Consider the following 26,736-nt stretch of genomic DNA (forward strand, 5'->3'; position numbering starts at 1 on the left):
AAATAGCACTGATGAAAACTAGTGGCCCCCTCCATCATTTAAGTTGACCATCCCTGTGCCACAATATCAGAGTTAACAGATTAAGGCTATTTAGCACATGTAATAGTCTTAATTCAACAAAGTGATGGATTTCAGAGTTGATTTCACTGAAATCTATTAAAACCGGTGCTTCAGGTGCTCAACTATAGAAGGCTATTTCTATTACAAAACTTTATTTATAATCGTCACACTTTTCAATGAAAAATTTGACCTTTTATAGCGATAATTTTGAACAAATCTTGAACTGTTTTTGTGATTGTAGATTGAATGACAAGGCTGAAGTTGACACCAGCACACAATACACTTCTATGTACAAATACTGTAGAATGAAACCATTTGGTGAATGAACTTCTCTTTTGGAGTAGGTTGTGGTAAAACAAAAAAAAGACATTGTCAGGACTCAGGAGGGACATTTATTCAGGTAAATTCAGAAAGTGCGTGTACTTTTATACAGTGAAAATGATGAATATACCGGTAGATCAAAATCTAAACACATCTTCATCAAAGCCATAGTGTGTTGAGGAGTGCAAACATCGAACACAGTGGTCCCCAGCCTTCATAAAAACACTTTGTTTAAATATATGTCAGCCCCCCACAATTAACTCCTCAATTACCTTCCAAAGGGCAATTTACGTAGGGCTGGGTGATTATATGATTGAGGACTGTGACATAGTGACCAGCTGTGATCCATTAGCATATTTACTGGATCAAACGCGGCGGACAGTTGCCAGTCCATTTTTTCCTTCTCTACTTTGGTTTGCAAGTTGTAGACATAAACAATGTAATAACTTAGTAAACTATGACAAAATGTGCAGCTAAGCTATGTTGACAAGAGAGGTTTCTCACCATCGCTTGTGCGGCGGTATCCAAAGCAGCGTGGACTAAATGTTGTTTACAAAACATTTTATGGCGAATTCATTATTCCAGAGGGGGCAATTTTTAAGTAGTTCATTGTACTGTTGAGTAAAAAATATATATAGTTTCCTCATCTTTATCATTCTGTTTTAAAAATTTAGTTCATATTACTCAAATGTTTAAGTATTCTAGTTACCCTCATTTTCAGTCCATATGCTTTAAAACTGTCAATTGTCAAAAATTGTCAACAAAAAAAAACTATGCAACACCGCAAATGTTTTTTATAGCCTCACCCCTGCGAAAAACGTCCCGTGGCATTAAAAAGGTTGGGGACCACTGCTCATCTTGTTTAGGAGTCATCATTATTGGCTGTGTTGGTGCCGCTGTCATTGGCAACAGGCACCTCTCTGTTCTCATATGTCCAGAAGCAATTGAGGTCAATCAAGATACTGGTGACCGTGTCACCTTGGCAACTGTTCACCAAGTCCTGGAGTGTGATCTTATACGGGTCTTTAGGCTTCACCATGTCAAAGATCTCATCCTGGACAGAAGGTGCTGTTAGAAATTCCTTGACATGAGCAAAGTGTATAGCTTGTGTGTGTGAGACTTTACCTTGACATCCTGGAAAGAGACAGGCGCTTGACAGTGCACTTTCATCTGATCCTGGATGGCCTAGCAACAAAGCAAACACAAAATTACCATCCCAAAAGCGTATTTATCATATGACATATACACATTTTATGATAAATAGGCATCTTAATACATAAACGTTATTTGATTGCATTTGATTTTTACCCTGAAGAAATAGTTGAGGGAGAATGCATTGAGGTATCCTCGATTGTCCATGTCTAAAAGTTTAAAAATATACTGCAGTGCTGCTGGCTCCTTTTTGTTTTCCAAGGCCAACACAAAGTCTAAATAAGTCTTGTAATCCTGGTGAAAGAAAAAAGTTAAAACAATAACCAGGTAATGAGAACAATTCTAAATACATTGTCATACAGAATTCAACTTTATCGCATTGAATGAAGAAATGTGCATGCAAAGAGACCTGCTAAAGAAACCACAAATTAAGATTATGTTAATGAGGAGGCTTTAACTGCAATATGAAGTCAAGCAAATAATTAAAAATGATTTGGATGGTTCATTTGTACTTGTAAAAAAGTCAGAGTACCGTGTTAGTAAGAATAGAAAACGTGGGCGCATAGTACAGGTTTGTTGTGGCAACGGCAATCCAAGATCATTCATTTACTGATCTAAACTTTTTTGTGATCTTCTCTATAATATTTGTACCACTATGTTTATTACCCGAATGGATTACAGCCCAAAAGTGATCGGGTCTGGATTATTTACTTTGGTTCCCTTCACAACTTTTGATCATGGTAACACAGGGGTCACCAACCTTTTCAAAACTAAAAGCTAGTTCTTAGGTACTGATATTTGCGAAGGGCTACCAGTTTGATATAAATTTCTGAAAAAAAAAATAATAATAAATCACACTACCTTTATATGTTATTATCAATACATAATAATATTCATTTATGTGAAGATACTCATCATGTTTTACACAATAATTAGAAACCAGATAAATATATTCAATATCATTTTATTTGTATAAATCTCTGCCAGTGTTTGAATTTTCAAATGCTTCTACTGCATTCCTAAAATATAATTGTAAATATTATACTGTATATATTCTTTTCATGGGTTACTCATGTGGTCCTTGGGGGAACCACATTATTGACGCCTGTAGCAATGCAACTCATTGCGTATATTATGAAATAGAATACTTCCTGAAAGAGGAGGTTGGATGTGAGTTAATGGCAGCAAACAGTCCAAGAAATGTACCATTTCTCCGTCGTAAGTGAGGCACTCCTGAAACACTTGTTCAAGGAAGACTGAGGTGAGGGTGGCTGTGCCATAGCGTGACAGCTCCTCCTTGCTTAACATGCCGTTGTGGTCCTTATCCAGGTTCAGGTACTGCCCTGTCACACAAATACACAAATTACAGCTAAGAAATGTCAGCACAAAAGCCAGCATGTGTACTAAGCGCTTTAAACACCATAACATCCCAATGACCTTGTTTCTTAAAGTGGAAGTCAGCCCAAACTTTTTCTTTTTCAAGAATATGTTCCCAGCAGGCCCACTAGTTGAAACACGGCATTCTGATTAATTTTGCGTTTGTGGACTATAAATTAAGCAGCAAAATGCACTCGTTTTTAGCCATCTCTGGGGGCATCACAGCTGCTCACAATGACCAATCACGGCTGACCTGTTGTCTGAATCTGAGCCGTGATTGGTCATTGTGAGCAAATGTGATATCATTTTCAGTCAACAGAAGACAAAATGGCCGCCCCCAGAGATAGCTAAAAATGTGTGGATTAACACTTATTCCACAAACGCAATATTTATCGGAGTGCCCTATTTCAACTAGTGGGCTAGCATCGACCATATTCTTGAAAAAAGTATGTTTGCGTTGACTTCCCCTTTAAGGCCACTGAATACAATGTAATGAATACATACTGTATGTCCACACAAAATTCAAACACTGGACATAAATAATTTGAGGGATAATCAACACGCAGATGTTCGCTCACCGTAGACTCTGAGAGCTGAAGGTGCCGAGAACCAGTTGGACTCTTGACTCTCTTTGGACAACTCCTCATCTCTTAACTGGAAAGACAAAAGGACAGGCAGGTGCAGCCGGAATTAATGAGAGGAATATACATACAGTTGCAAGAAAAAGTAGTAAGAATTACCTGGATTTCTACATGTGATATGATCTTCATCTAAGTCACAACTACAGACAGTTTACTTTAACGCAATAGCAGACAAACAATTACACATTTCTATGTTTTTATGAAAAAAACATATGAACATTATTAGTGCAAAGTGGAAAATGTATGTTAACCCCCAACGCTAATGACTTTTCCAAGAGGTAATCGGAGTTAAAGAGGAAGTCAACCCCGAAATATTCTTTACAAAAATATATATATGTACTATGCACCTTCACTAGTCTAAACAGGGTGTAGGAATATTTTTGCAGGTCTCTAGGGCGTAAGCCCAATTAGCAATTTACAAAACAACTACTTATTCAATGCGTGTCCATTTTATGTTCCAAGAAGGTATCCAATGTAAATAAAGACTCACACAAGCCGATTGAATTTGCCCGTCTGTTTTCTTTTCCATCTCTGAAATTCAGGAATCATACAATGATCGGATCTGGGCGGCTTTTCCATCCTCGCGAATGCTTTCAACCGAGACGGACAAGGGCAGAAAAGGGGCGCGGTCTAACATGCAGCCCTCACATTTATAGTGTCTTCAAAAACTAAACATAATGTGGGCTGGTCTCCTCCCTGACTGGCCCTGCCTATGGGGCTGATCCTCTCCAGCTGGTCCCATGGTCAGATCAGGGCACACTGACTAACACTTTTCACTGATTATGCGATGTCCATGAATGTGTAATTGCCATATTGGTTTTTAGTTAACCTGTTGGCTAATATAAAGCCATTCATTTAGATCCTTCAAGACCAATTCATGCAGAAACTCAGGTAATTCTAAAGTATATATATATCATATACTTTTTCTTGCAAATTCAAAATTAACAGTGAAATTAAAGACAGGTTAGAAGAACAGAACAAGCATGGGTACTAAAGAAGATGCACTTTAATGGTATTTTTTTTTTAAACACATTTGTCAACAAAGTTGGATTTAAAAAAAATCCAATTTACCTCTAATAAATCATCCAGAAAACTGCAGGCCAAGATGTCCTGGATCTTAATCTTTCCTGAAAAATAAAAATAAACGGTACCTTGAGTATAAAAAAGGAGATATTTAAGACACAGTTTTTCTTCACCGACTACAATTGTTGGTTTGAAAGGTTAGCTCCTAAAACCAACATACCTGTGATTCTTTAGTCCTAGTAGTCAATTGTGAGAAGTGAATGTGACAATATTATAAAGTGTCCAATTTTCATGCCTAGTGCAAGACAAGCATAAAGTGCAGTCTAACTGTGCTCATGGGTGGAGTTGTCTTTCTTTTCGTATTTTGATAGACAGGCATTGGAAATAAGTGCTTGCGCCATTGTGGGAGTGAACACCGCCGATTTGATTACCAACCAATTAAAGCGGCTCTCCTCATTCCCCTGAAATTCAGCGCAGGAGATGCGCACGGTCTACATGGCGGAAGCACAACGGACACGCTGGAGTCCATGCAGGAGATTGCCACGCGCAAAATTCATTTAGAAGGAACTGAAAGAGGAGCTCCACTTGTATGTACAGTTGGTCGCCGTGTGAAGTGGGCACTTGGAGACCGCTTTCAACCCCTGATCATGTGTTCGTGACAACCACCGAACCTCTGACCACGGCGCAGCTCCCCCACTCCCAACCACATTCACACACATACCAGTTCGCAGAATCCTTCTGCCTGCGTCTGGATCAAATCCACTAAAACGCATTACACCACCTGCGCCACAATTTAGACCTGGTTTCATCTGATCTCAAGTCTAATGTATTTTCTGCCAACAGATTGTCAGGTGCACCGGATTGATGAAATGGGAAATGACCTCCGTCCACCGGAACGCCCAGCGAGGTATAGCCCGATGTGCCAAGTTTCCAAACATGGTAAACTAGACTTTCAGCGGCACAAACATTAAGATGCACCTAAAGTCAACAATTATTGAAGTGTAGCGATTGAAACCAATCCAAATTCAACAAATTCTAATGACACATATTTCAGCCCAAAATAATGTCTCACCAGTACGAAGCGGGTCAAGGAAAAAGAAAAACTTGTGGACAGCAGTACAGACATAAAAAGAGTAAAAAGACTTCTCCAGTCCATCCAGCTGTGGTAGCGTTGGGATCAACTCCAAGATATAGTTCTCCAGATCCTACAAAGAATAAAAATCAGTCTATTTATATTATCATTATCATCCATTCATTCATTCAATTCTTTGTGGCTTATCCTCATTAGGTTCGTAGGTAAGCTCGAGCCTCACATTCACATCCGTGGACAATCTAGAGTTTTCAATTAACCTAATGTACGTGTTTTTGGAATGTGGAAGGAAATCAGAGTGCCCAGAGAAAATCCACTGAAACACAGGAAGAATATGCAAACTCCAAACAGGGAGGCTGAAGCTGAGATTTCAACTAACCCACTGTGCTGCTGCTGCTGCTTATTGTTATTGTTATTATTATTATTATTATTATTATTATTATTATTAAATTTGAACGGTAACAGACTGCTCAATCACTAAGAATTAAAGTGGAAATACTTACAGACTCTCTGAGGTAGCCCTGTCCCGCCACATCATAGAGACTGAGGCCAATCCGGGTCTGATGCAGCCACACTGGACACATAGAACACGGGTTTTCAAACTTTTGGGAATTTAGTGAATCTTAACAGGGAGTTTTTTTTTCCAAGCCCCCCTTCATATTGGACACCAATTAAACACAACTACCAAGTAATGTAGAACCATGTGCCGGTTGCAGTGCCGTATCATGAATTTCAGGCGGTGAAAATAATGTGATACCTTTATTTCCATTTACCGGCACTTGGGGGGGGGGGGGGGGCACGAAAGTACTCTGTGTCACGGGGCTAGTATGCAGGTATGTCGCACAGAAGACAGAAGTACTGTCTGTGACGCAAGCCAAATTAAATCCTTGCTGTATAAATAAATATCAGAGTCTGGATGTGTACTTTGCCACGTCCACCGCTATCTAATTTAAATAAAGGTGAATTGATATTAGTTAGTTAACAAGCACTATTTGCCTTTTATAAAGGACAGTGTGGGCACATTTAGAGTTGGCTTCCTGGATTGCCTCCATTGAATGAAGCATAGCGCGACCCGCTCTGTGCTTTTTGGCAACGGACACTGTGCGCTTATCTATTTCATCCAGTTGGTACATGCAGAATTACAACTACTGTTAGGTACTGTTGTAAAACACAATATGTCTATCACTAGTTGGGTCTCGAACTATCAAGTAATTGCAGGCTTAAACGACAGAAATGTATTTATTTTGTGAATAATGTGTTCAAGAAATGTACAATTTTAATCCATCTTTTTCGTCTGTCTGGATCTTTTTCTGTCAGGAAATTGTGGAGAATGAAAGGAGGTTTACAATGCTTTGTAATAGTGTTTTTTGTTTTTTTTTAACACCGACGTTCAAGCATCTTGTGTGTACACCTGTTGTTTTGTCACTTGAGGCTTACAGCCTTTTAAACAATGTCTGCAAGCTTTAAGGCATACAGTTAGGCCTAAACCTATGTAATGTAATTCAAAACCGCTTGCCGGTTGTTAGCCTCTTTTTCTTCAGCTCGATTCTCGCGCAGAAGAGATGTACAAGTGGCTTATTATGAATGAGGACACACGAGGTGGATTCAAAGACCCACAGTAGGTCATTTCAAATTCAGACAGAAAAAAATCCTTCATTGCATTAGAGGGCAACTACAAATATCTAAATAATGTGGACTTTCTATCAATCTATAAAAGCTGACATACAACAAGAAAAATGATGGGAGTGGAATCACTTTGTTATTTTACTTAATTGCAATCAGTGTTCCATCTGGTCACTTATGTTACAATCCCTAATCAAATCACTAGGCCTTCATCCTCCAGTCTCCTGGTTGAGATGTCAAATGTTAAATATCGTCGCTGTCATGTGAAAAACACTTATCTCCATTTTTTTTTTCATTTTCTTATTTTTAGATGAATCATGTTTCCGCGTTACAGACATAGCATTAAAGTGAACATTTTAAAAAGTTTCCAAAATTGGAGATAAGTGTTTTTCACAGGACAGCGACGATATTCAATGAGATTTTATACTGCCCAAAGACTTAAATAATAAACAACAAATATTTCGGGGCTTTAAGACTTTTGTACAGTACTGGATTATATATATAATTATCAGTAATGTTTAATTAAAAAATATATATTCTTCAGTTGTTTAAAAGTATTAAAAATGTTTGAAACAAATATTTTATTTTACCAAAGTATTCTAATTAGTATCTTTATAATAATTGTTTGAATTAAGACAAAAAAAAAAAGATTTGAGTTTTGGTGTGAGCTATTATTCCAGTTTTTTACTGATGTTTTAACTTTTTGCCATGGCATCATTTCAGTACCGGTATTGATGTACTTTATGCAGGGGTAGTATCAACAATCCAAATTTCAGTGTTTGTGACAACAGTTGTACCAGGTGTAACTAAATGCCATTTGAGTTAAAGTTGGCTGTTTTCAAGAAAGGTTCTTATAAGAAATAAACAAAATTGTAGAAAAATTGGTCATGCTTATGAGAATTAATTTTAAAAAATTATTTTTAAAAAATCTAAAATCAAAGAAAATCATTTTTGCTTAATTGAAAAACATTGAAGACATGATGACACGTAGAAAGTCATACCTTTCCTCATGACATAATTGAAGAACTGCATGATAGAGATCCTGCCATAGGGGTCGCTGTGGAGCAGCTTGGCATACACTCTGGCTGTGAAGAATTTGCTGACAAAAAAAAGGGGGGGATTATTCATTCTCAGTGCAATTAATTAGTGTATTGCTTATGGGCAAAATGTTATTTCTAGCTAAACATCAGTATAGATAAATAGGTAAATAGTGTGAATATAATACACCTGTGACGTACAACAGTAGTTAGAGGGAAATTGATTCTTCAAATTTGATTTCGTGTAAAACGTGTGACTTGGCTCAATAAATGTTCGATAATCGTTGCACTCACCAACACAATTCAATACAACCAAATGCAAGCGCTGTATCAAACACTGTCTCTATACACAATTAGGAACTGCTTCATAACAGAGTTAAGAGTTGTTTTTTTAATTAACGTCTGCTCAGATAAATGAATAATGAATTGACACAAGTCCTTGCTTAATTCATGGGTCGGCTGCTCCTGAATTACTGTTTATTTGAACTTACCTGCACTTGGGCCCAGCCATGTCGCCCACTTGCAGGTAGGCTTCGTAGCTGATCATGGCCTCATCACTATTCACTGGAGGCACCTGGAGCTTTTCCAGCAGAAACCACAAATTCTACAGAGAGGTAAGTGGATGAATAGAAGAATGAAAAAGAAGAGTATTGGAGAATACTGAGATCGGACTTGGGCTTGAAAAGCGACCCACAAATGGCTTTCTTTCTACTCCAAAGGTAAGAAGTGATGATAATATCATTCAGAACGTGTATCGCGCACACAGAGAAAGGAGTGTGCAATTTCATTTTTCGTCCGCAGGTGGCAGTAGTGATTAGAAACTCAAAATCCTGCAGAGTGCAGCTTTAAGGAAATGCATGGTTAACAGTAATATTTTAAAAAATTATATACTCTATTGTTTGAGCATGACTGTAGTGAAAAAATATCCTCCACATGCACTTGAAGCAGTGCAACAAAGGGAAACACTACGAAATGAAGAAAAAAGACTGTTGGTTAGTTTTAAGGCCTAGATACACCAATCCGACGTTATACGTCGGTAAGTGAATTAGAACTATTATATACAGTAGACACCAGAAAATAGTCGAGAAGTGCCAGTCTCATGTCCGGTCAAAAGCCAAAGAATAGAAATGTGTCTTCAAACTAGTTTGAAATGTGTCTTCAAACTAGTTTTAAAAACGGACAGTGAGGGGGCTTGGCTACCAATTAAAGGAAGGACATTCCAGAGGGAAGGACCGGTAACAGAAAAGTCTTTGACGTGTGGCTCTCAGTGCGAGGAGACTATATGGAACAGCACGTAATTTACAGCACAGCATCGAATTTCAAACAATAATGCCAGGCTAATAATCGTAGCCTATTTATCTTACTATTCTGGCAATGTCAGTGGGTCTCGACTTCAATCCATGTCCGGTGATCTGACAACATTCTCATCCTCCTGAGCATCTGGCTCATACATATACGGTCCAACATACATTATGCCAACAACCTCCTCTTCCTCCAGCTCTTCAAACACCTGAATACCCTCAGATAAGTTTGAAATATCACTTTCTGAGTCCGTTTCTAAGTGGCTTTGTACACTTTCCCCATTGAGCGCTGTAATAGTCGTTCATCTAATGACGTCGCACTTCCGGTTTCGAGCTCTCCAGCCTCACACTTAGGATAAACAGATTTTTTTTTTTTTCAAATATACGAAATAGAAATGATTTTTTATGCTTTATTTTTTGTATAATGTTTAATTACTTTATTTAGATTACATTTGGCATTTTCTGAAGTTACTTCACACTAGGACTTTTAAGCTTGGTACATATTAGGCCTTTGAAATGCTTTGAGTAGCAATGTGAGTCAGTGTGTGCTACCTCGAGTTCCTCATGGTCCAACAGTTCTCTGCTCTTCCTCTGCAGGAAGACCGCTCTGGATTCTTCTCTCAGTTTCTGGAGTAAAACTTCATCCTCCGCCGGTAGCTGTCAATTAACACCAAATTCTTTTTTTAAATAGCGCACCTTTAACGTGCATTTTGCATAGAATTTAAGTTTGCTGCCTAGTACTAAGAATTTTTCAATATTAGATGGACGTCAACGAAGCAAAGCGAGTCAATACCCTAAAGTAGAATCGAGGAATGTTCTTGTAGGATTTGATTTTGTCCCTTCCGCCCTTCCATTCAGAATAGTATTTGCTAAACAACTCCATCTCTTCAGATTTCTTTTCCTCTAGGCTTCTTTCATCTGGACAGCAACAAAAAGAATTGAGGAAAATGAAACTTATGGTTCACAAATGTGAAACGTCAACTAGCCCAAGGCGGCTAACATTATCACTTACCGCTTTTTGAGTTTGCTAGCCTCCTTTTTAAAACATCCGACCAATCAGTCCGATTTTCCTTTGCCATGTTTACTCCCAAATGATTGAAAAACTACATCCAGATTGTTTTTAACATCCCAGTTGTTGAAAAGAATTGGAGTAAATGGACCTCGTATTCAGAAACTTGTGCGATAACATCAGTAGACGGATTGCTTTTAAGGGTTCTTCCGGTTACATTTTGTTACAGTTTTCAAAATAAACATGTATTTTCAACAATTAGTAAGGAAACGGGAATGGGGAATTTCTTGTTTTGAAATTATTCGGAAGCCGACAAAGTTCCGGTGTGATCAGTCCTGTCGAATGTTGATTACGTCACATGCGCGACGTCGATCACCGCTGAAGTTGTACCGAAGCTGAAAATAAGTCCAGTTTGAGCAGAGGCTTCACATCCATCCATTATCTATACCGCTTATCCTCACAAGGGTCGCGGAGGGTGCTGGAGCCTAACCCAGCTGTCTTCGGGCAGTAGGCGGGGGACATCCTGAATCGGTTGCCAGCCAATCGCAGGGCACACAGACACAAACAAACATCCGCACTCACAATCACACTTAGGGGCAATTTAGAATGTCCTATCAATTTACAATGCATGTTTTTGGAATGTAGGAGGAAACTGGAGTACCCGGAGAAAAGGGCAGTATTCAGTTCAAACCATTGTATAGGAGCGAATTTGGCCATGTGGTCCAGTGTGATATTAAGCCTTAAACCATGCCTTAGGTCTGCATTACCTTTTATTAATCAAGGATCTTTAGCGTTCCTGTTGCCTTCCACCGCACACATTGAGTGCTCCAGGAATTGGAGCTCCGGCCCTGACTTGAGCACAAACAACAGCAGACGGACAAATTTGCAGAGCAAATTGAAAAATAGCACCATTAGGCAAAGGACAGATGAGTTGTGGGACAGTGTGGCTGATGGAGGGAGCAGGGACTTTATTCTCCGGCAAAACCCATCTATCCCCAAATCCGTGTTCGCTGCTGGGACGGCGAAGAAGAAAGCAGAGATGATGAAGAGGAAGGCGGGTTTTTCCCCAGAAGAGACACATCATGAGGAGCATGCGATGAGGACACCGGGGTGGAAAGGTAGGACAAATTCAACTCTCAAGATTCGATTTAAGCGTTGCTGTGCTGTTAATCACTTAGTGTAATTAAAACACTACATATGTGGGTGAAAGCTTTCTTTTTTTTTTTTTAACTTGAATGAGTCTGTTACATTATGGTTTCTAAGAAGTTGTGTACTTTATCAAGGCTGATGTATTTTACAGGAAAACTGCAACCTCCTGACCAGCCACTTTCTGTTGAGGAATGGAAGAAACTGAAGGAGTCTCTGGGAAGTCCGGAACGATTTGACATTGGAATGTTGTCAACACTGTTAAACTCTGGGGCAGAGTTGGATATTGCCAAGTAAGAGGAGTTAAAGTGGAAGTCAACCCAAACATATTTTTTCAAGAATATGCTCTATGCAAGCCCACTAGTTGAAACAAGGCATTCTGACAAATTTTGCGTTTGTGGAATATGAGTTAATCCACCCATTTTTAGCCATTTCTGCGGGCGGCCGTTTTGTCACTTCTGTTGACTGAAAATGACATCACAACTGCTCGGTGCTCAGGTAACAAGTAACAACCAATCACAGCTCACCTGTTTTCTGAAGTTGAGCCATGATTGGTCATTACATGAGCCCTGAGCATTTGTCATGTCATTTTCAGTCGACGGAAGTGACAAAATGGTCGTCCCCTGAGATGACTAAAATGGGGTGGATTTTGCTGCTTAACTCATATTCCACAAACACAATATTAATCAGAATGCAGTGTTTCAACTAGTGGGCCGGCCTGCTGGGAACATCTTTTTGAAAAAAACATATTTGGGTTGATTTCCTTTTTAAAGGGTTGATATGTGACATAGAAGCTCTTCTTTATGAGCTGCTGTCATTTGGCACTTAAAGAGACGGTGGGGCCGGGATGGCCACGTTTTCACTAACAAGTTCATTTTATATATTTTTTGATCAGGAAAATGAAGAGAGTTGTCATTTTCTATTTTATCAATAAATTTGGGAGAAATTAGGAAATAAGTGTCTCCATGAATAACACCCCTTGGTAATGAGAACAATGGCCGCGCCCCCTACCGTTCTATCCTTGTTCGGCCGGAGTCACGGGGGGAACCGATTCCAAACTCTCCTTTGGAAATCATTGTACTTTCATTGCTTATAACGTCCAAAACGGTGATCAATTGGCACCAAAATGAATGTGGACATCCCTACTAATGCCCACTTCAACATATCAAAAGGATTAACCTCTCTGTGGCTGATTTATATGAGAATGAGGAAATTATGGAGTCAGCAGAGCTACATAGATTTAGGCTGAAACGGGCGCACACTGCTTCTTTGCTTAAAAAAAACTGCTTCTTTGCTGATCACGGTTAGAACAGGCGAGGCATTAAACACCAGTCAGGATATTTACAGAGACTGAAGTGGGAATGAGTAGACGTGCACATTTATTTGAATGAGAAATGCCCCCAGTTTTTTTACTTACAACGCGCCGTCCAATTTGGAAGGTAACAGCCGAAATGGCACTTTCCAATGTGGCCACACTAGGATCAGCCTAGTCAGCCTCGCTGGAACTTTTTGTTCGCTGTTCGATGAGGGCTTTTGTCACTCTCACACCGCTTCACTCGGGCAGAAGGTGGCGGCTGCAAGCAAAAAGCAGGGACACCGCACGCGACTCCTTGCGAGGCAACATGAAGACACAGGCTCATCTTCACCTCCACACGCTGGGCGGGCAGTAAGGAGCTAATGTTGTTGTGCTAACGCCTTTTGTTTTAACGGCCTGAAGCTAGTTGCTGCAATTAGCCGTCACAATCCTACCTTTAGCCGGGGAGGGAAGCGGGGGGCTCCAATCTGTCTGCTGCTGCTGCAAGCCGCCGTCTCTCTCCCTCCTGAGACACGAGTTTAGCGTCGCTATTTGTCCGAAATATAACCAGTCATATAACCAGTCGGGGTTCGTGTGCACATTCATGCTCTTGTCCGCTTTAGCTTGTGAAAGTGGAGGAGCAATCGCCACGGTATTTTTGATTTTGTGGAGGTGATCATGATGAGATCGCGTTTTATGTCAATAAATCCAAACTATTGTGCAGAACACTTTTATACTTTCACAGGTTGAAGTGGACAAGAGTAGTAATGTGCATTTGCATTTTGGTGGTGATCGGTCACCGTTTTAGACAACAGAACTGTCAAAGCGAGCAATATTACCACGCACGCCTTCCTTGCGTGACGGGGCGTGGTTTATTTGTTTTATTTGTTTATTTGTAGTAAATCTAATCACAAAAAAATCCCTTAAATCACTACAGAGTCTTTTGGGGGTGACACTTTGGTACTGATGTCATTTTTACATTCAAACCTATTATATAAGTGCCAATGTTAAGCTCATCCCAGTGTCCCTTTAATGATTAATTGCAAACGTTCTTGTACGTTCTGCTTTGCCATAGGTCCCTGCTGTCATTTGTTGCCACAGAAACAGGAACGCTTTCCTATAAAATGCTATTGCAGTATCTGGCACTTTGTGTGAATGGCAATCATGACAAAGAAGTATTTGATGTCTACGATATTATGCGAGAGAGCTTCCCCCTTTTGGATACCGGCGCTTATAGTCTCTTTATTAAGTCTTTCAGCCGCACAGCAAGGTGGCGAGAAGCTCTCAGCATCCTTCAAGACCCGAAGAAGGTGAACAATCTTTTGGTTGTTTAATAGCAGTTTTTGTGCATTTTCAGCAATCCTCAGCAAGGTGCTATGACAGCGGCTGTAACGTCATCTGATTTGATTGTCATCTCGACAGGTGTTTTCCCCAACACCGCGCAATTACGGCAATGTAATTGCTGCAGCCATGCGAAATGGTGATCCAAGCACTGCCTGGGCTCTTTATGATGAATTATTGGCAAAGGGTCTGAACCCACAACAGGAGACTTGGACCTATCTGTTTGAGAGAGCGAGTGTAGAGGATGAAGAGACCACGTTGCGGAGCGAGCAACAAGAGAGGCTGTTGGGAATTCTGCTACATATGAGGAACGACCAAGTTTACCCGCAGCTGAGTCTGGCTAGCAGCATCAAGACATGGTTTGAAAGGTACAAGACAATTGCGAAGGTGATGGGTTGATGAAAATTAGAGTTTAGGTAACAGATTGTTGTGCTTAAGAAGCAGTTGGACAAAAGTAGTCTACTGCCACATGCTGTCGACTGAAATAGACGTCACAGTGTTCATGGGCACATCTTGGGGATGTCAGGGCTCACCTGTTTTGGGGTTTGGTCACATGACATTTGGCAGCAATCGGTAACAGGTGGCAGCACAGGACAAAATGGCAGCCCTGTGGGATGGATTAAAATGGGTGGATTTTTCTGCTTAATTCATATTCCACAAACGCAATAACATATTGCAAAGAAAAAAATTGACTTGACTTTATCATTGAGAATTCATCATGACATTATTTTCATTGATGTGATTTTAGCATATTGTGCATTAATCTGAGATTTCCAGCCCGAAACACCTGTTACTTTGCTGCCTTCTGCAGCAAAACATGACTGTTTTACCTAAAAATTAACAAAATATACCAATTAAATTTCTGTACAGGTCTCGTGAAACAATTATGGCGTAATAGGTTGTATAAAATTCCATGAAAAAAAACAACTGAAAAATGTGATACCTTAACTCTAAAGCCTGATTCAGTCTGAGATTTTTACTTGCTAACAGCAACTGTGAATAATTAACTGTATGAAGAAAGCGACTGTTGAGCTAGTGCATAGTCAAGCAAGTCAAGTAGAAATCACGAAATATAGTTTAGACTCCTTTAGAGCTTCATTTTTTTTTTAAATCATTAGACACACAGGGAATTCTGTCACATTCTGACTTGATTTCTCGACGGACGGGGGTGGGCAACTCTGGTCCTCGAGGGCCACTATCCTGCCTGCTTTAAATGTTTCCCTTCTCCAGCACACCTGATTCAAATGATCTGGTCATCAGCAAGCTTAGCAAAAGGCCGATGACGATCCTGATAATTTGAATCAGGTGTGTTGGAGGAGGGAAACATTTAAAGCATGCAGGGTAGTGGTCCTCGAGGAACAGAGTTGGCCACCCCTGTTCTAAGGTCTCATGGTCTCTTCCCTGTTTTCAGTATTCCAACACAGAAGTGGAGAGGAAGTTGGAGCAGCGCTTCGCCAAAGTAACCACACACTTTTTTCCCCGTTTTGACCTAAACACCTTCAGAAAATTTTCTTGTACCATTTTGAGGAGCTAAAAAAACACTTCCGTAGTGACGATGCATATTGGTGTGGGTGTAGGGGTGTGTGCAAGAGTTGTGGAACAGAACTGGAATCCATTGAGTTGACTGCTGAGGAGTACCAACAGCTGAGAAAGAGAGTCATGGCTGACATCATCCAAGGACGTGATGTTTTCAACAAGACCACGCCTGAGGTCAGTTCTATTCATTGCAACGGACAGGTAGTGTATGTCATTTTGAAACAGTACTATACCATATTTATTCATCTTTTTGTTTAACAGCACTATGGTACTGCAAAGTATGGTACTGCAGTCTTTTAAAAAAGTATTTTGTGTTTTCAAAGTGAAAAGAGTGCCCAACACAGCAACTGTTCATGCTCCTTTCTTCTGCTAGATGGCGTCTGTCGCCCATAAGACAGCTGCAGTTGCTTCAGATTACCATACTTACGATGCAATTTATGGTTTTAATTGCAAGGGTGCTTTTTTTTGCTGGCCCGTGACTCACCCCAACAGTCCAGTCTGTAATTTATGAATACAATTAGCAATAGATCCAGCTATAAAAGTTGCACTTCCCTTATAAAGAATGGCTGATTGATTGTAGTGTGATGCTGTATAGTATTCTTGGTGGCTATGCAAATATTTGACATGAGAGTCAAAAATATTTTATAATTTACAGCTGGCATTTTTTTCCCTGCAATTCTTTGAGATTCTAAAGAATGATTTGTTTATTTAGTTAAAGGTGAAGTCAACCCCGCAAAAAGTCTTGACAATAATATGTTCTATGGCCCTCCACTAGTCTTAACACGGCATTCTGATTAATATTGCGTTTGTGGAATATGAGTTAAAGCGGAAGTCAACCCAAACATTTTTTTCAAGGGTATGTTCCCAGCAGGCCCACTAGTTTAAACACGGCATTCTGATTAATTTTTAGTTTGTGGCCTCGTTTTAGCCATCTCCGGGGGCGGCCATTTTGTCTTCTGTCGACTGAAAATGACATTACAACTGCTCACAACGACCAATCACAGCTCAGATTCAGAAAACAGGTCAGCCGTGCATGGTCGTTGTGAGCAGCTGTGATGTCATTTTCAGTCATCAGAAGACAAAATGGCCTCAGAGATGGCTAAAAACTCGTGCATTTTGCTGCTTAACTTATATTCCACAAACTCAAAATTAATCAGAATGCCGTGTTTCAACGAGTGGGCCTGCTGGGAACATATTCTTGGAAAACATATGTTTGGGTTGACTTCCGCTTTAAGCAGCAAAATCCACCTGATTTTAGCCCTCTCAGGGGGTGGCCATTTTGCCACTTTCTGTCGACTAAAAATGACATCACAGTTGCTCACTTTTCAGGTAATGACCAATCATGTACCAGACTGCCAAGATCCCCACCTTTTGGCCACCACCCTGCTGAAATCACAGCATAAGATGTATGCGAGTGCAAATGTATTCAGGGTTGTGTGTATGAACGAGTGTTGGAAGCTGTCATATTAGCCACTGCAGCACAATAAGCTGGTCTCAGATATCAACCGTGGAAAGTCCCTGGATAATTGCACTGGGAGTAGACTGTCTGTCTCTCGTCTTCCCTCCTCTGTCCTCACTACTTCCTTTTTTAGTTGAGATATATATATATATATTTACACCCAAGCAATAAGATATGTTAAAGTCTTAGCTATACACGCTCCAAGTTGGAAGTTGGAAGATTAATTATAGTGTGTGTTCAGTGGTTATTCAACATGAATATAGTAACAACGGGGCTTTTGGAGGCATGTTTGTTCTGCTTGTGTTATCGGATCAATACAAGAAGCTTTCATTTTTTCAGGCCACATTTTGATTGCGTGTGAGAGTGTGCACACTGCACAGCTTGACGTCCAGGGGAATTCACAGAAGTCTATTTCCACACCGCTGCAATCTAAAAGTGAAAACACACACACTGTTCCCATGCTGGAGCACAACACGATGTTCCTGCTTGCCACAAAGCTGAACCTCAGTGTTTGCAACACAATTGGACATGCTGGTGCCCAAGAGGGTTTCATTGGTCTCTGGCAGTGTGTTTCTGTCTTTTTTTGGTTACCGCAGACTTCCTCTTTGCTTGAGTGAAAGTGTTAGTTTATTTTTTTTTAAATGGATGATAGTAGCCTTGTTTTGTTTTGGTATATATATCAAAGCAAAAAGTTGTTTCCTCTGAGGCTTTGTGTTTTTCCCCTCCACTTTTACAGTTTTAAATACAGTGTGTATAGTTCATTTTGCAGACTGTCATCAGAGTGTCCTTCGAAAAAATATCCATATCGCGATATTGGCCCATGCAATATGTATATCGCAAAGATATGCAATACGCTTGTTATGGAATTTAATTATTTTACCAGAATTTGACCAGTCAGACGCAAACTTAACTCATTCACTGCCATTGACGAATTTACGCGTCTTCACAGTCCAGCCATTCAATCGCAGAAAAATTTTTTTTATATTTTTTTCAAATTTTTTCAAATGTTAGGGTAATTGAGGGTCGGAAAATTTCTGGCAGTGAATGAGTTAAATGTGCATCGCCATCCAATAATTGAACATTATCTAGGGAAATTACAATGAATTAGCTAAGAACCCATTGATCTTGCTTATTTTGCTGCATGAAAATGTTTTTATTCTTTTATGAGATAATAAAAATTTCATTTCTTTGGATACATGTTAAGTCCGCAATTATATCGATATCGCTATATTCAACAACCATATCGCATATTTTTCCAATATCGTGCAGCCCTACACTGTACAGTGTTATGTTTTAAATTACAGGCCTGTGATTATTTAAATTCCATAATTTGACCAGCTGGACCTCAGGCTCAACTCCAAATCACAAAAAAACTCGGATTTTTTTTTTTTTAATTTAAAAAGCGGAAGTCAACCCAAACATATTTTTTTTCAAGAATATGTTCCCAGCAGGCGGCACGGTATCGACCGGTTAGCACGTCCGCCTCACATTTCAGAGGTCGGGGGTTCGATCCCGGCTCCGGCCTCACCGTGTGGAGTTTGCATGTTCTCCCCGTGCCTGCGTGGGTTTTCTCCGGGTTCTCCGGTTTCCTCCCACTTTCCAAAAACATGCATGGTAAGTTGATTGGACACTCAAAATTGCCCCTAGGTGTGATTGTGAGTGCGGATGTTCGTTTGTCGCTGTGTGCCCTGCGATTGGCTGGCAACTGATTCCAGAGTGTCCCCCACCTACTGCCCGAAGACAGCTGGGATGTCCAGCACGCCCGCGACCCTTGTGAGGATGAGCGGTATGGATAATGGATGGATGGATGTTCCCAACAGGCCCACTAGTTGAAACACGGCATTCTGATTAAGTTTGCGTTTGTGGAATATAAGTCAAGCAGCCAAATGCACTCGTTTTTAGCCATCATGACTCAGATGCAGAAAAAAGGTCAGCCGTGATTGGTCGTTGTGAGCAGTTGTGATGTCATTTTCAGTCGACAGAAGACAAAATGGCCGTCGCCAGAGATGGCTGAAAACGAGTGCATTTTGCTGCTTAACTTATATTCCACAAATGCAAAATTAATCAGAATGCCGTGTTTCAACTAGTGGGCCTGCTGGGAATATTCTTGAAAAAAATATATGTTAGGGTTAACTTCTGCTTTAAACAGCTTTTATTTCTGTGCAGTCTGACATCAATGAATACTGCATATTTACCAGTATTTTCATCTGGTGGGGCTGATAAAACCTTTTACCTCACCAGCTTCTTTAAGTCTATATTCCCGTCCATCCATCCTGTATCAGGACATATGGACATATCCAGTAGTCTGCACACACTCAGTATTTATCTATTGCATAATCAATGTACTTATGTGTCTCCTCAGGAGTTGGAAAGGTTCAAGGCATTTGTGAAGACGAAGCCAGCCTTTGATGTAGTTGTGGATGGTCTTAATGTGGCAAATACCAACAAGGACAGAAGCAAGAAATCAGAGATGGTAAGGAAATATACAAAGAATTTCATACACAATTTAGCCATTTTTGCTAAACAAGCACAGGTTTACCATTTTCAGAGGTGCCTTCATACTAGGGGCTTTTTTTGCAGGTCGCACAATGACTAACAAGGCATTGTATGAACAGATATGTGTGGGAGGTGCATTTTATAACAAACTGTTTTAAACACCACCTTTGCCTGCCCACATCCGTCTATTCGATTGTGTGAGTGGCATATGATATGTGATCTTTAGCAGATTGACGGTAAGTAGAAAGATGAGCGCCACATCTTGTCATGAGATCTGTCAGCAAGCGATATAGCCAATGCATCCGTTTTCTAAACTGCTTATTCTTATTAGGGTTGTGGGTGAGCTGGACCCTATCCCAAATTAACTTGGGGAGGGTACAGTCTTGAGTGGTCACCAGTCAGTTGTAGGACACATTAAGATACAGTATGAGCAGAAGTGACCTTCATTCAGTTTTAATTTAAATCATTGAGATAAATGTCCATTTTACTTTGCTAATGAATAGAAATAGACCAATTTTCTTACCGATACAGTAGTGAAGTAGGCCGATAACCGATTTTTGAAGCCGATATTCGTTTGCAGTTAAAAAGGTAAATATTTGTCAAAATTTTCAGTAATACAGATTAACACTTAACTTTGTTTCAATGCCTTTAAAAAAAGTATATTAAACAGATTTCCAGATTTGCAAGAGCTTTATTTTTTTTTTCTTTTTATCTTAGTTAAGACGCCTTTTGCTTTCAAATTCTAACAAAAAGTGCAGGGAGCTCCTGGCTTGACAGCAGCATGTCTTGCAAAGTTCAATGAAAACTTAAACAAGTAAATACTTTGCAAAAGTTTTCTACAGTAAATAAAGTTTTCCAAAGTTTCATTCCAACTGGAATGTTAATATTTCACTTACAATATGTAACTTTAAGGGAAAAAAAAAAGTAAAATAAATTCCCCGGCTCAGCAGCATCTCTTAGGAAGTTAACTGAACATTTAGGTCAATAAATAATTCCCTGAGCTTTACCCTGATTTATGATGATCTCCTATCACCCGGCAGATTTTAAAAAAAGGCCAATGCTAATTATCAGTGCCGATAATTGGCCCGACCGTTAATCGTCTATCCCTCCATATAATGTTCACTGTAGTATGGAATGTCTGACAATACCTCAACCCATGCAAATAGTGTTAATTTCGTGAACAAAAACTAAGCGAAAATATTTTCGGCAAGGCACATTTTTCACGGGACGAAAACTAGACGAGAGTAAAATCCCTATTAATAACCAATAACTGGACGAATGAAGACAAGACGAAAATGTCCTTCACTAAATAAAGACAGGTCTAAAATCTATGGACATTCGATTTTAGTTCATGAACAAAGAAGATAAAAATTATATAATTTCATCAAATCCTGTGTCCTCCTCCTCCTCGGTTAATAAAGGGTGCTACACTTTCTTGTTTTCATTAAGGGTTTTGCAAACAAACCAAAAAAGTGCTTGCGATCGCTTGATAGCTGCATGGAAAAGAAAGCATGTACCGTGCTCACTTGTGTTTTGGCAGTTGCCTCGAGGTGCGTTCAATGACCGCTCACGCAGTAGGACATCTGAAACACCCTTAAAAATACTCATTCAACGCACCAAATAGCAATAACTAGTACGAGAGCACAGGGTGGAAACATTTTATAATTTGTTTGACACACCAAAATAAGAACAGCCGCATGTCAACTCAAGTTTCATGTAGAGGGGATACATGGGGAAGTTTGAGGTTTGGTTGACTCCTACATCTGCTTGAAGCTAAAAGAAAATAAGATAAGTGTCCAACCTCTTTCAACAAAACGCCATCAACTCTATTACTGTTTTATTACTTTTATTATTATTACTTTAGCTACTGATAGGCCTCAGAGCTTTTAAGTTGCCCATTGCCTCACGTCTGAAGCGACAGAGTTCGGAAAGTACCAATAGTTAAACATGTGACTGGATCGTGTTGCTGACCTCTTTCTCCCCGCTATATTAGCAGGAAGCAGGATTGATATGTTTCTCATCTAAGCTGCAACAACTGGTGTTCCCACATTGTTGAAGTCTGTAACTGTCATAGAAAAAGGACTCGCACTAACAGTTTCCATGTAAACAAAACGCCAGTTTTGCTATACGGCAAGTCGCACACCTATGTCCAGAGTTGGACATACCGCCTATGTGACGGACCGGTCTGCCTATGACGGATGCCCATTTTGTAGGCGATAAACAACTAACGGGAAACTTAAAAAAAGAGTTGGACTAAGCATAGTCGGAAGCCCATTTTTTCCCGTTTATGTGATCGTCTATTTTCGTGTCAAAAGTAAGCCATTTTAAACGTATAAACGTTTACAATACAATGCAATTTTATTTATATAGCGCATTTCACAACAGCTAGAGCACTTTACATACAACAACAAAAATAGCCATAATACAACAAGTGAAATCAATAAATTAACACACAACACTATATACAATAGACACCGGAAAACAGACGAAAATGTCTCAGGTCAGATCAAAAGCCAACGAACAGAAATGTGTCTTCAAACGGGTTTTAAAAATAGACAGAGAGGGGGCACCAATGGGAGGTCATTCCAAAGGGAAGGACCAGCGACAGAAAAGGCTCGATCCCCTCTGAGGCTCCGCTTGGTCCTCGGCACCTCGAGCAGCGCCTGGTCCGCAGACCTGAGGCTGCGGGAAGGTGCGTAGGAGTGGAGGAGCTCGGAGATGTATGCTGGGGCGAGGCCATTTAATGAATCTTAAATTGAACCCTAAAATGCACTGGGAGCCAGTGAAGGGAGGCCAGAATCGGTGTTGTGTGCTCCATCTTCCGAGCTCCAGTTAGGAGGCGAGCAGCAGCATTTTGGACCAACTGGAGACGTTTGAGAGAGGACTGGCCGACTGACTGGGCTGACTTTTGGGCATTTGGAAGTGGAAATCAACCCAAACATATTTTTTTCAAGAATATGTTGTATGCAGGCCCACTAGTTGAAACACGGCATTCTGATTAATATTGCGTTTGTGGAATATGAGTTAAGCAGCAAAATCCACCCCTTTTTTAGCCGTCTCAGGAGGGGCGGCCATTTAGTCAATTCTGTCAACTGAAAATGACATCACAACTGCCCAATCACGGCTCAGCTTCAGAAAACAGGTCAGCCGCGATTTGGTCGTTACCTGAGCCCTGAGCAGTTGTGATGTCATTTTCAGGCGACAAAAGTGACAAAATAGCCACCCCCAGAGATGGCAAAACGAGTGGAATAACTCTTATTCCACAAATGCAATATTTATCAGAATGCCTTGTTTCAACTCGTGGGCTTGCATTGAACATATTCTTAAAAAAATGTTTGGGTTGACTTCTACTTTAAGTTTAAAGTAAAATAAGTGCATGTGAGGCTTTGTAAAGCCCCTTGAGCAGAATGATATAGATACACAAAATAACCACATAATAGTGCGAATACGACTTGTTTTTTTTGCAGGTGTAGGGGGATTGGACGGATAGACGGATCAAAATTTAGCAGTAGTTGGTCGCAGTTTGTTGTCGTAAACGCTAAAATCATAGGCGGACCTGCCCATAGGCGGCTACTATTTTTTCCAGCTGGACAAAAAAAGGGTAACCCCGGCTGTAGACGGAAGGCGATAAACGGACCGCAAATTCTTAGTAAAATGACCAGCTCTGCCTATTTCCAGAGGTGGGTATTTTTCTAAATTTTGCTGGTCCATCATGCGTCAGCGGCCTGGGTACCCGTCCGTCATTTGTCAGTCCGTCATTTTTCAAGCCGAATCGAATTGTAATCATCAGTTGGGCAGTCTGTCAGTTAAATCTGTCGTTTGTTTGTCAATCTGTCGGTCGGCCCGTCCGTTGTTTTCTTGGACTAAAATAAAGATTAAAATGCTCGATTTATGGTTGACTCAAACTTGACTGAATAAAAACGGGATGAAGTTGACTAAATGTGATAAAAACTAACAAGTGCAAATGAAACTGGACTAAAACTGATTTAAAATTGGCTGATAAAACGAATACTACATGCAAAGAATACAATTTGGTTGTAAGAGCTGTTGGGTGGACACATCTTAGTTGAGCTGGTGTAAAGAATCAGACTCAACAATTTGTCTCCGGTAGTATGAGCCAAAGTAGTATTGCAATAACAAGTAACTATAACAAGAACATAATTTAGGACATAACACATAAGCACAGAGAGTCTTTACATAATGTACGGGTACCATTAGCGCTGTAGTGTGAACAATGCTCAAATACAGTACCGTATATTCCACTCATTCAGCAACAAACTGTGGTTCACTGCCAAATTTAGACAAATCAAGAAGGATAAGGAAGACACCTTCCATAGCAGAGATTAAGAACAGGCCCGCAAATGTCTGACTAAGGAAATTAACATCGCCAAGAGAATCTGACAGAAAATCTTGAAAACCAGTTCACTGCTAACCATTCAGCATCAGTGCGGAAAGTCTTGCAATCACTAAATCACAAACTACAAGAGGCCATCCTCCCCTAAGATGAGAAGAATAAGCGACTGGCTGATAACTGCAACATGTCCTGCTGCAGATTTGAAAAGGACAATTTCACAAGCCTCCCCCGCCAACCCCCACCACCAATGACCTCAATCACACCCCAGAACCCCTCCTCTGCCTTGACCATTCAAGAAAAGGACATGAGATGGCTCTTCAAACAGCTGACCAGCACTCCCCAGTCTTCACGCAGATCTTGATCAAATCCTCGGAGCTGTGTGAAGTCCCATCCTGCTTCGAACTGCTTCACTATTATCCCATTACCCACGAAACCTGCAATATTGGGACTGAACAACTACAGGCCTGTCGGTCTGACATCTGGAGTCCTGAAGGCTGCACTTCAGGGACCTACACAAGGATTCCGTCTGCATACAGCACTAGCATCCCTTAACTCTCCTCTCCCCTCCAGGCTCCTGACATGATAAGCCATTTTCAGTTTACATTTACAGTATTCATGGATCCATTTTCATCACAAGTATCTGTGGCAGCTATCACAGCCAATTGATCGTCAGCTAATTGCAGATGTCAAACGAACAAAGTGTGCATGTTTTTCAGTTGCTGGCAGTGGTGTCGGAGCTCAAGCTACAGGGCCTTACTGTTCTGGTGCTGGGGAGGAAACACATGCTACAGCCCTCCAGATCCTGGGACAGACACAACATGAACCTTATCCAGCAGAAAGCTCATTGCTTTTTTACTGACAACATGTAAATGATGCCACGCATTGTTCAAAAGCTATCTCTTTAGAGCTACTTGTTTTGATTCATCCAACGCTTCTCTTTGCATCAGTTCTCAAGACGACCCCTTCTTGCTGTATGCCACGTTGCATTCGGGTAACCACTGTCGCTTCGTGAGTAAGGACCTGATGAGGGATCACAAGGCGTGCTTGCCTGACGAAGCCACCAGGCGACTCTTCTTCAAATGGCAGAGGGGCCATCAGCTGGTGGTGTATGGACACGTTGCGGCAGGGAGGAGGGTCCGATTCCAGGTAAGGAGAAGGAGGAGCCAGGACACGAGAAAGAATGTGAAGATACTTATTTTAAATGTTTGTGTGTTCAGAGTATTCCCAACAATGACACCATTGTGCAGACCTCAGGAGGAACCTGGCACATCCCCTATGACGACACGGAAGACCGGAGCACATATGAAGTACCGCAGAAATGGCTGTGCCTTACCAGAATTCCCTGAAAACACGCTCATTGGAAATGGATTAAGAAAAGAAATCCAATCATATAACTTCGTCACAGCCCTGCAATTGGCTTGCAACCAGTCCAGGGTGTCCCCTGCCTCTTACCCAAAGTTTGGGTTGGGATCAGCTCCAGTTGTCGGCCACCCTAAAGGGGAGATTCAAGATAAATGCATCATGTCTGTACTTTTGAATAAAAACATTCACAGACTGTGCTTTTCAATATAAGTTTATTGCCTGGGAGAGCAAATTATGTTTGATTTTCATCAAGACCTCACTGCTATATTGTACAAAATGCTAATGAAGTTTATGTAAGTTTGATCCACAAGTTGGAGCCTTCCATTTGGAAAAGCGCTTCTGGGGAAGACGTACAAATATTTTTACAGTATATGATGTGAACTTATGTTAAACCTTTAGGTGCAGTTTTTATTTTAAACATCGACTATTTCACGTCATGCTTCTGGGGTCAAGTGCAGAATTTGACCGTCACATTGCTATCTTTTCTCTGGAGAGTAAACCCGAGACACGGCCAAGTGGGTCAGCGGAGGGGAACGTTAAAAAAACAAACAAACTGCTGTGTATAGCTATAAAGATAAGATTGAACAAAAAATCTGAATTTGGAATCACTCCCTGCATTGTGAATATAGCCTAACATGCTAACATTAGCTAGTAGCAGAGTCAAGTGCAATGCGGGGTACCATGACTGAATTTTGCTCATGCCAGGGTTATTTCTCTACTTACTCTGCCTTCAAAAAATGTTCTAAATTATGTGTTGACAGACATGATCTATAGAGATTAGCCATTAAAAGGTTGATGTCGGCATCGCTTAGTACTGAGTTATATACTGTACACCCACTGGCAATCCTTGCTTGAATGGCGCCCTGTGCGAGACCCTACTTTGGCGTCAGTCAGAAACTCAGGTGTCACGAGCAAACCTTAGCTCAGTTCAGAAATACAGGGATTGTCGAACAAAGATGTCATGTCACTTCTTTGACTTCAATGACCTCTCACATAAATGTTTATCAACAAAATCCACGGAGACCCCTTATAACGTCTCCACAAGGAGGTGCAAATTCCAATACAAACGTCAATGATTTATGTACAAGCCTTGATGCCAATTGAAAATCATTTG

General features: G+C 40.5%; 2 protein-coding genes across 2 annotated transcripts; one reads left to right on the forward strand and one right to left on the reverse strand.

The window, feature by feature from the left end:
- Positions 1 to 439: 439 nt before the first annotated feature.
- On the reverse strand, positions 440 to 10,979 carry ppp2r3c (protein phosphatase 2, regulatory subunit B'', gamma). Its single transcript, XM_086049592.1, has 13 exons — positions 10,638 to 10,979; positions 10,419 to 10,543; positions 10,178 to 10,282; positions 8,816 to 8,928; positions 8,289 to 8,386; positions 6,168 to 6,238; positions 5,647 to 5,779; positions 4,623 to 4,678; positions 3,489 to 3,564; positions 2,740 to 2,876; positions 1,690 to 1,827; positions 1,507 to 1,566; positions 440 to 1,435 (listed from the first exon to the last, which is right to left on the reverse strand). Exons 1-13 carry the CDS (start codon positions 10,702 to 10,704, stop codon positions 1,244 to 1,246), a joined length of 1,371 nt encoding a protein of 456 aa, XP_085905718.1. The 5' UTR covers positions 10,705 to 10,979; the 3' UTR covers positions 440 to 1,243.
- Positions 10,082 to 25,815, forward strand: prorp (protein only RNase P catalytic subunit). The gene is made up of 10 exons (XM_086049591.1): positions 10,082 to 11,752; positions 11,935 to 12,073; positions 14,150 to 14,384; positions 14,497 to 14,783; positions 15,827 to 15,874; positions 15,993 to 16,125; positions 19,773 to 19,883; positions 24,977 to 25,125; positions 25,208 to 25,406; positions 25,478 to 25,815. Exons 1-10 carry the CDS (start codon positions 11,263 to 11,265, stop codon positions 25,604 to 25,606), a joined length of 1,920 nt encoding a protein of 639 aa, XP_085905717.1. The 5' UTR covers positions 10,082 to 11,262; the 3' UTR covers positions 25,607 to 25,815.
- Positions 25,816 to 26,736: the final 921 nt, after the last annotated feature.

Source organism: Filicampus tigris, chromosome 13 (genome assembly GCF_054856515.1).
Source record: "Filicampus tigris isolate MCC_2025a chromosome 13, RoL_Ftig_1.0, whole genome shotgun sequence".
NCBI lineage: Eukaryota > Metazoa > Chordata > Actinopteri > Syngnathiformes > Syngnathidae > Filicampus > Filicampus tigris.

Bases quoted from the DNA above. Each gene is read 5' to 3' on its own strand.
- ppp2r3c (XM_086049592.1), bottom strand. From the start codon at position 10,704: ATGGCAAAGGAAAATCGGACTGATTGGTCGGATGTTTTAAAAAGGAGG. The intron at 8,929-10,177 runs GTAGCACACACT...ACCTCTCTGTAG, and splicing joins TGGACCATGAGGAACTCGAG to AATTTGTGGTTTCTGCTGGA. The intron at 6,239-8,288 runs GTATGACTTTCT...CTATGTGTCCAG, and splicing joins CAATTATGTCATGAGGAAAG to TGTGGCTGCATCAGACCCGG.
- prorp (XM_086049591.1), top strand. From the start codon at position 11,263: ATGTTTTTGGAATGTAGGAGGAAACTGGAGTACCCGGAGAAAAGGGCA. The intron at 12,074-14,149 runs GTAAGAGGAGTT...GCTTTGCCATAG, and splicing joins GCAGAGTTGGATATTGCCAA to GTCCCTGCTGTCATTTGTTG. The intron at 19,884-24,976 runs GTAAGGAAATAT...CATGTTTTTCAG, and splicing joins GAAGCAAGAAATCAGAGATG to TTGCTGGCAGTGGTGTCGGA.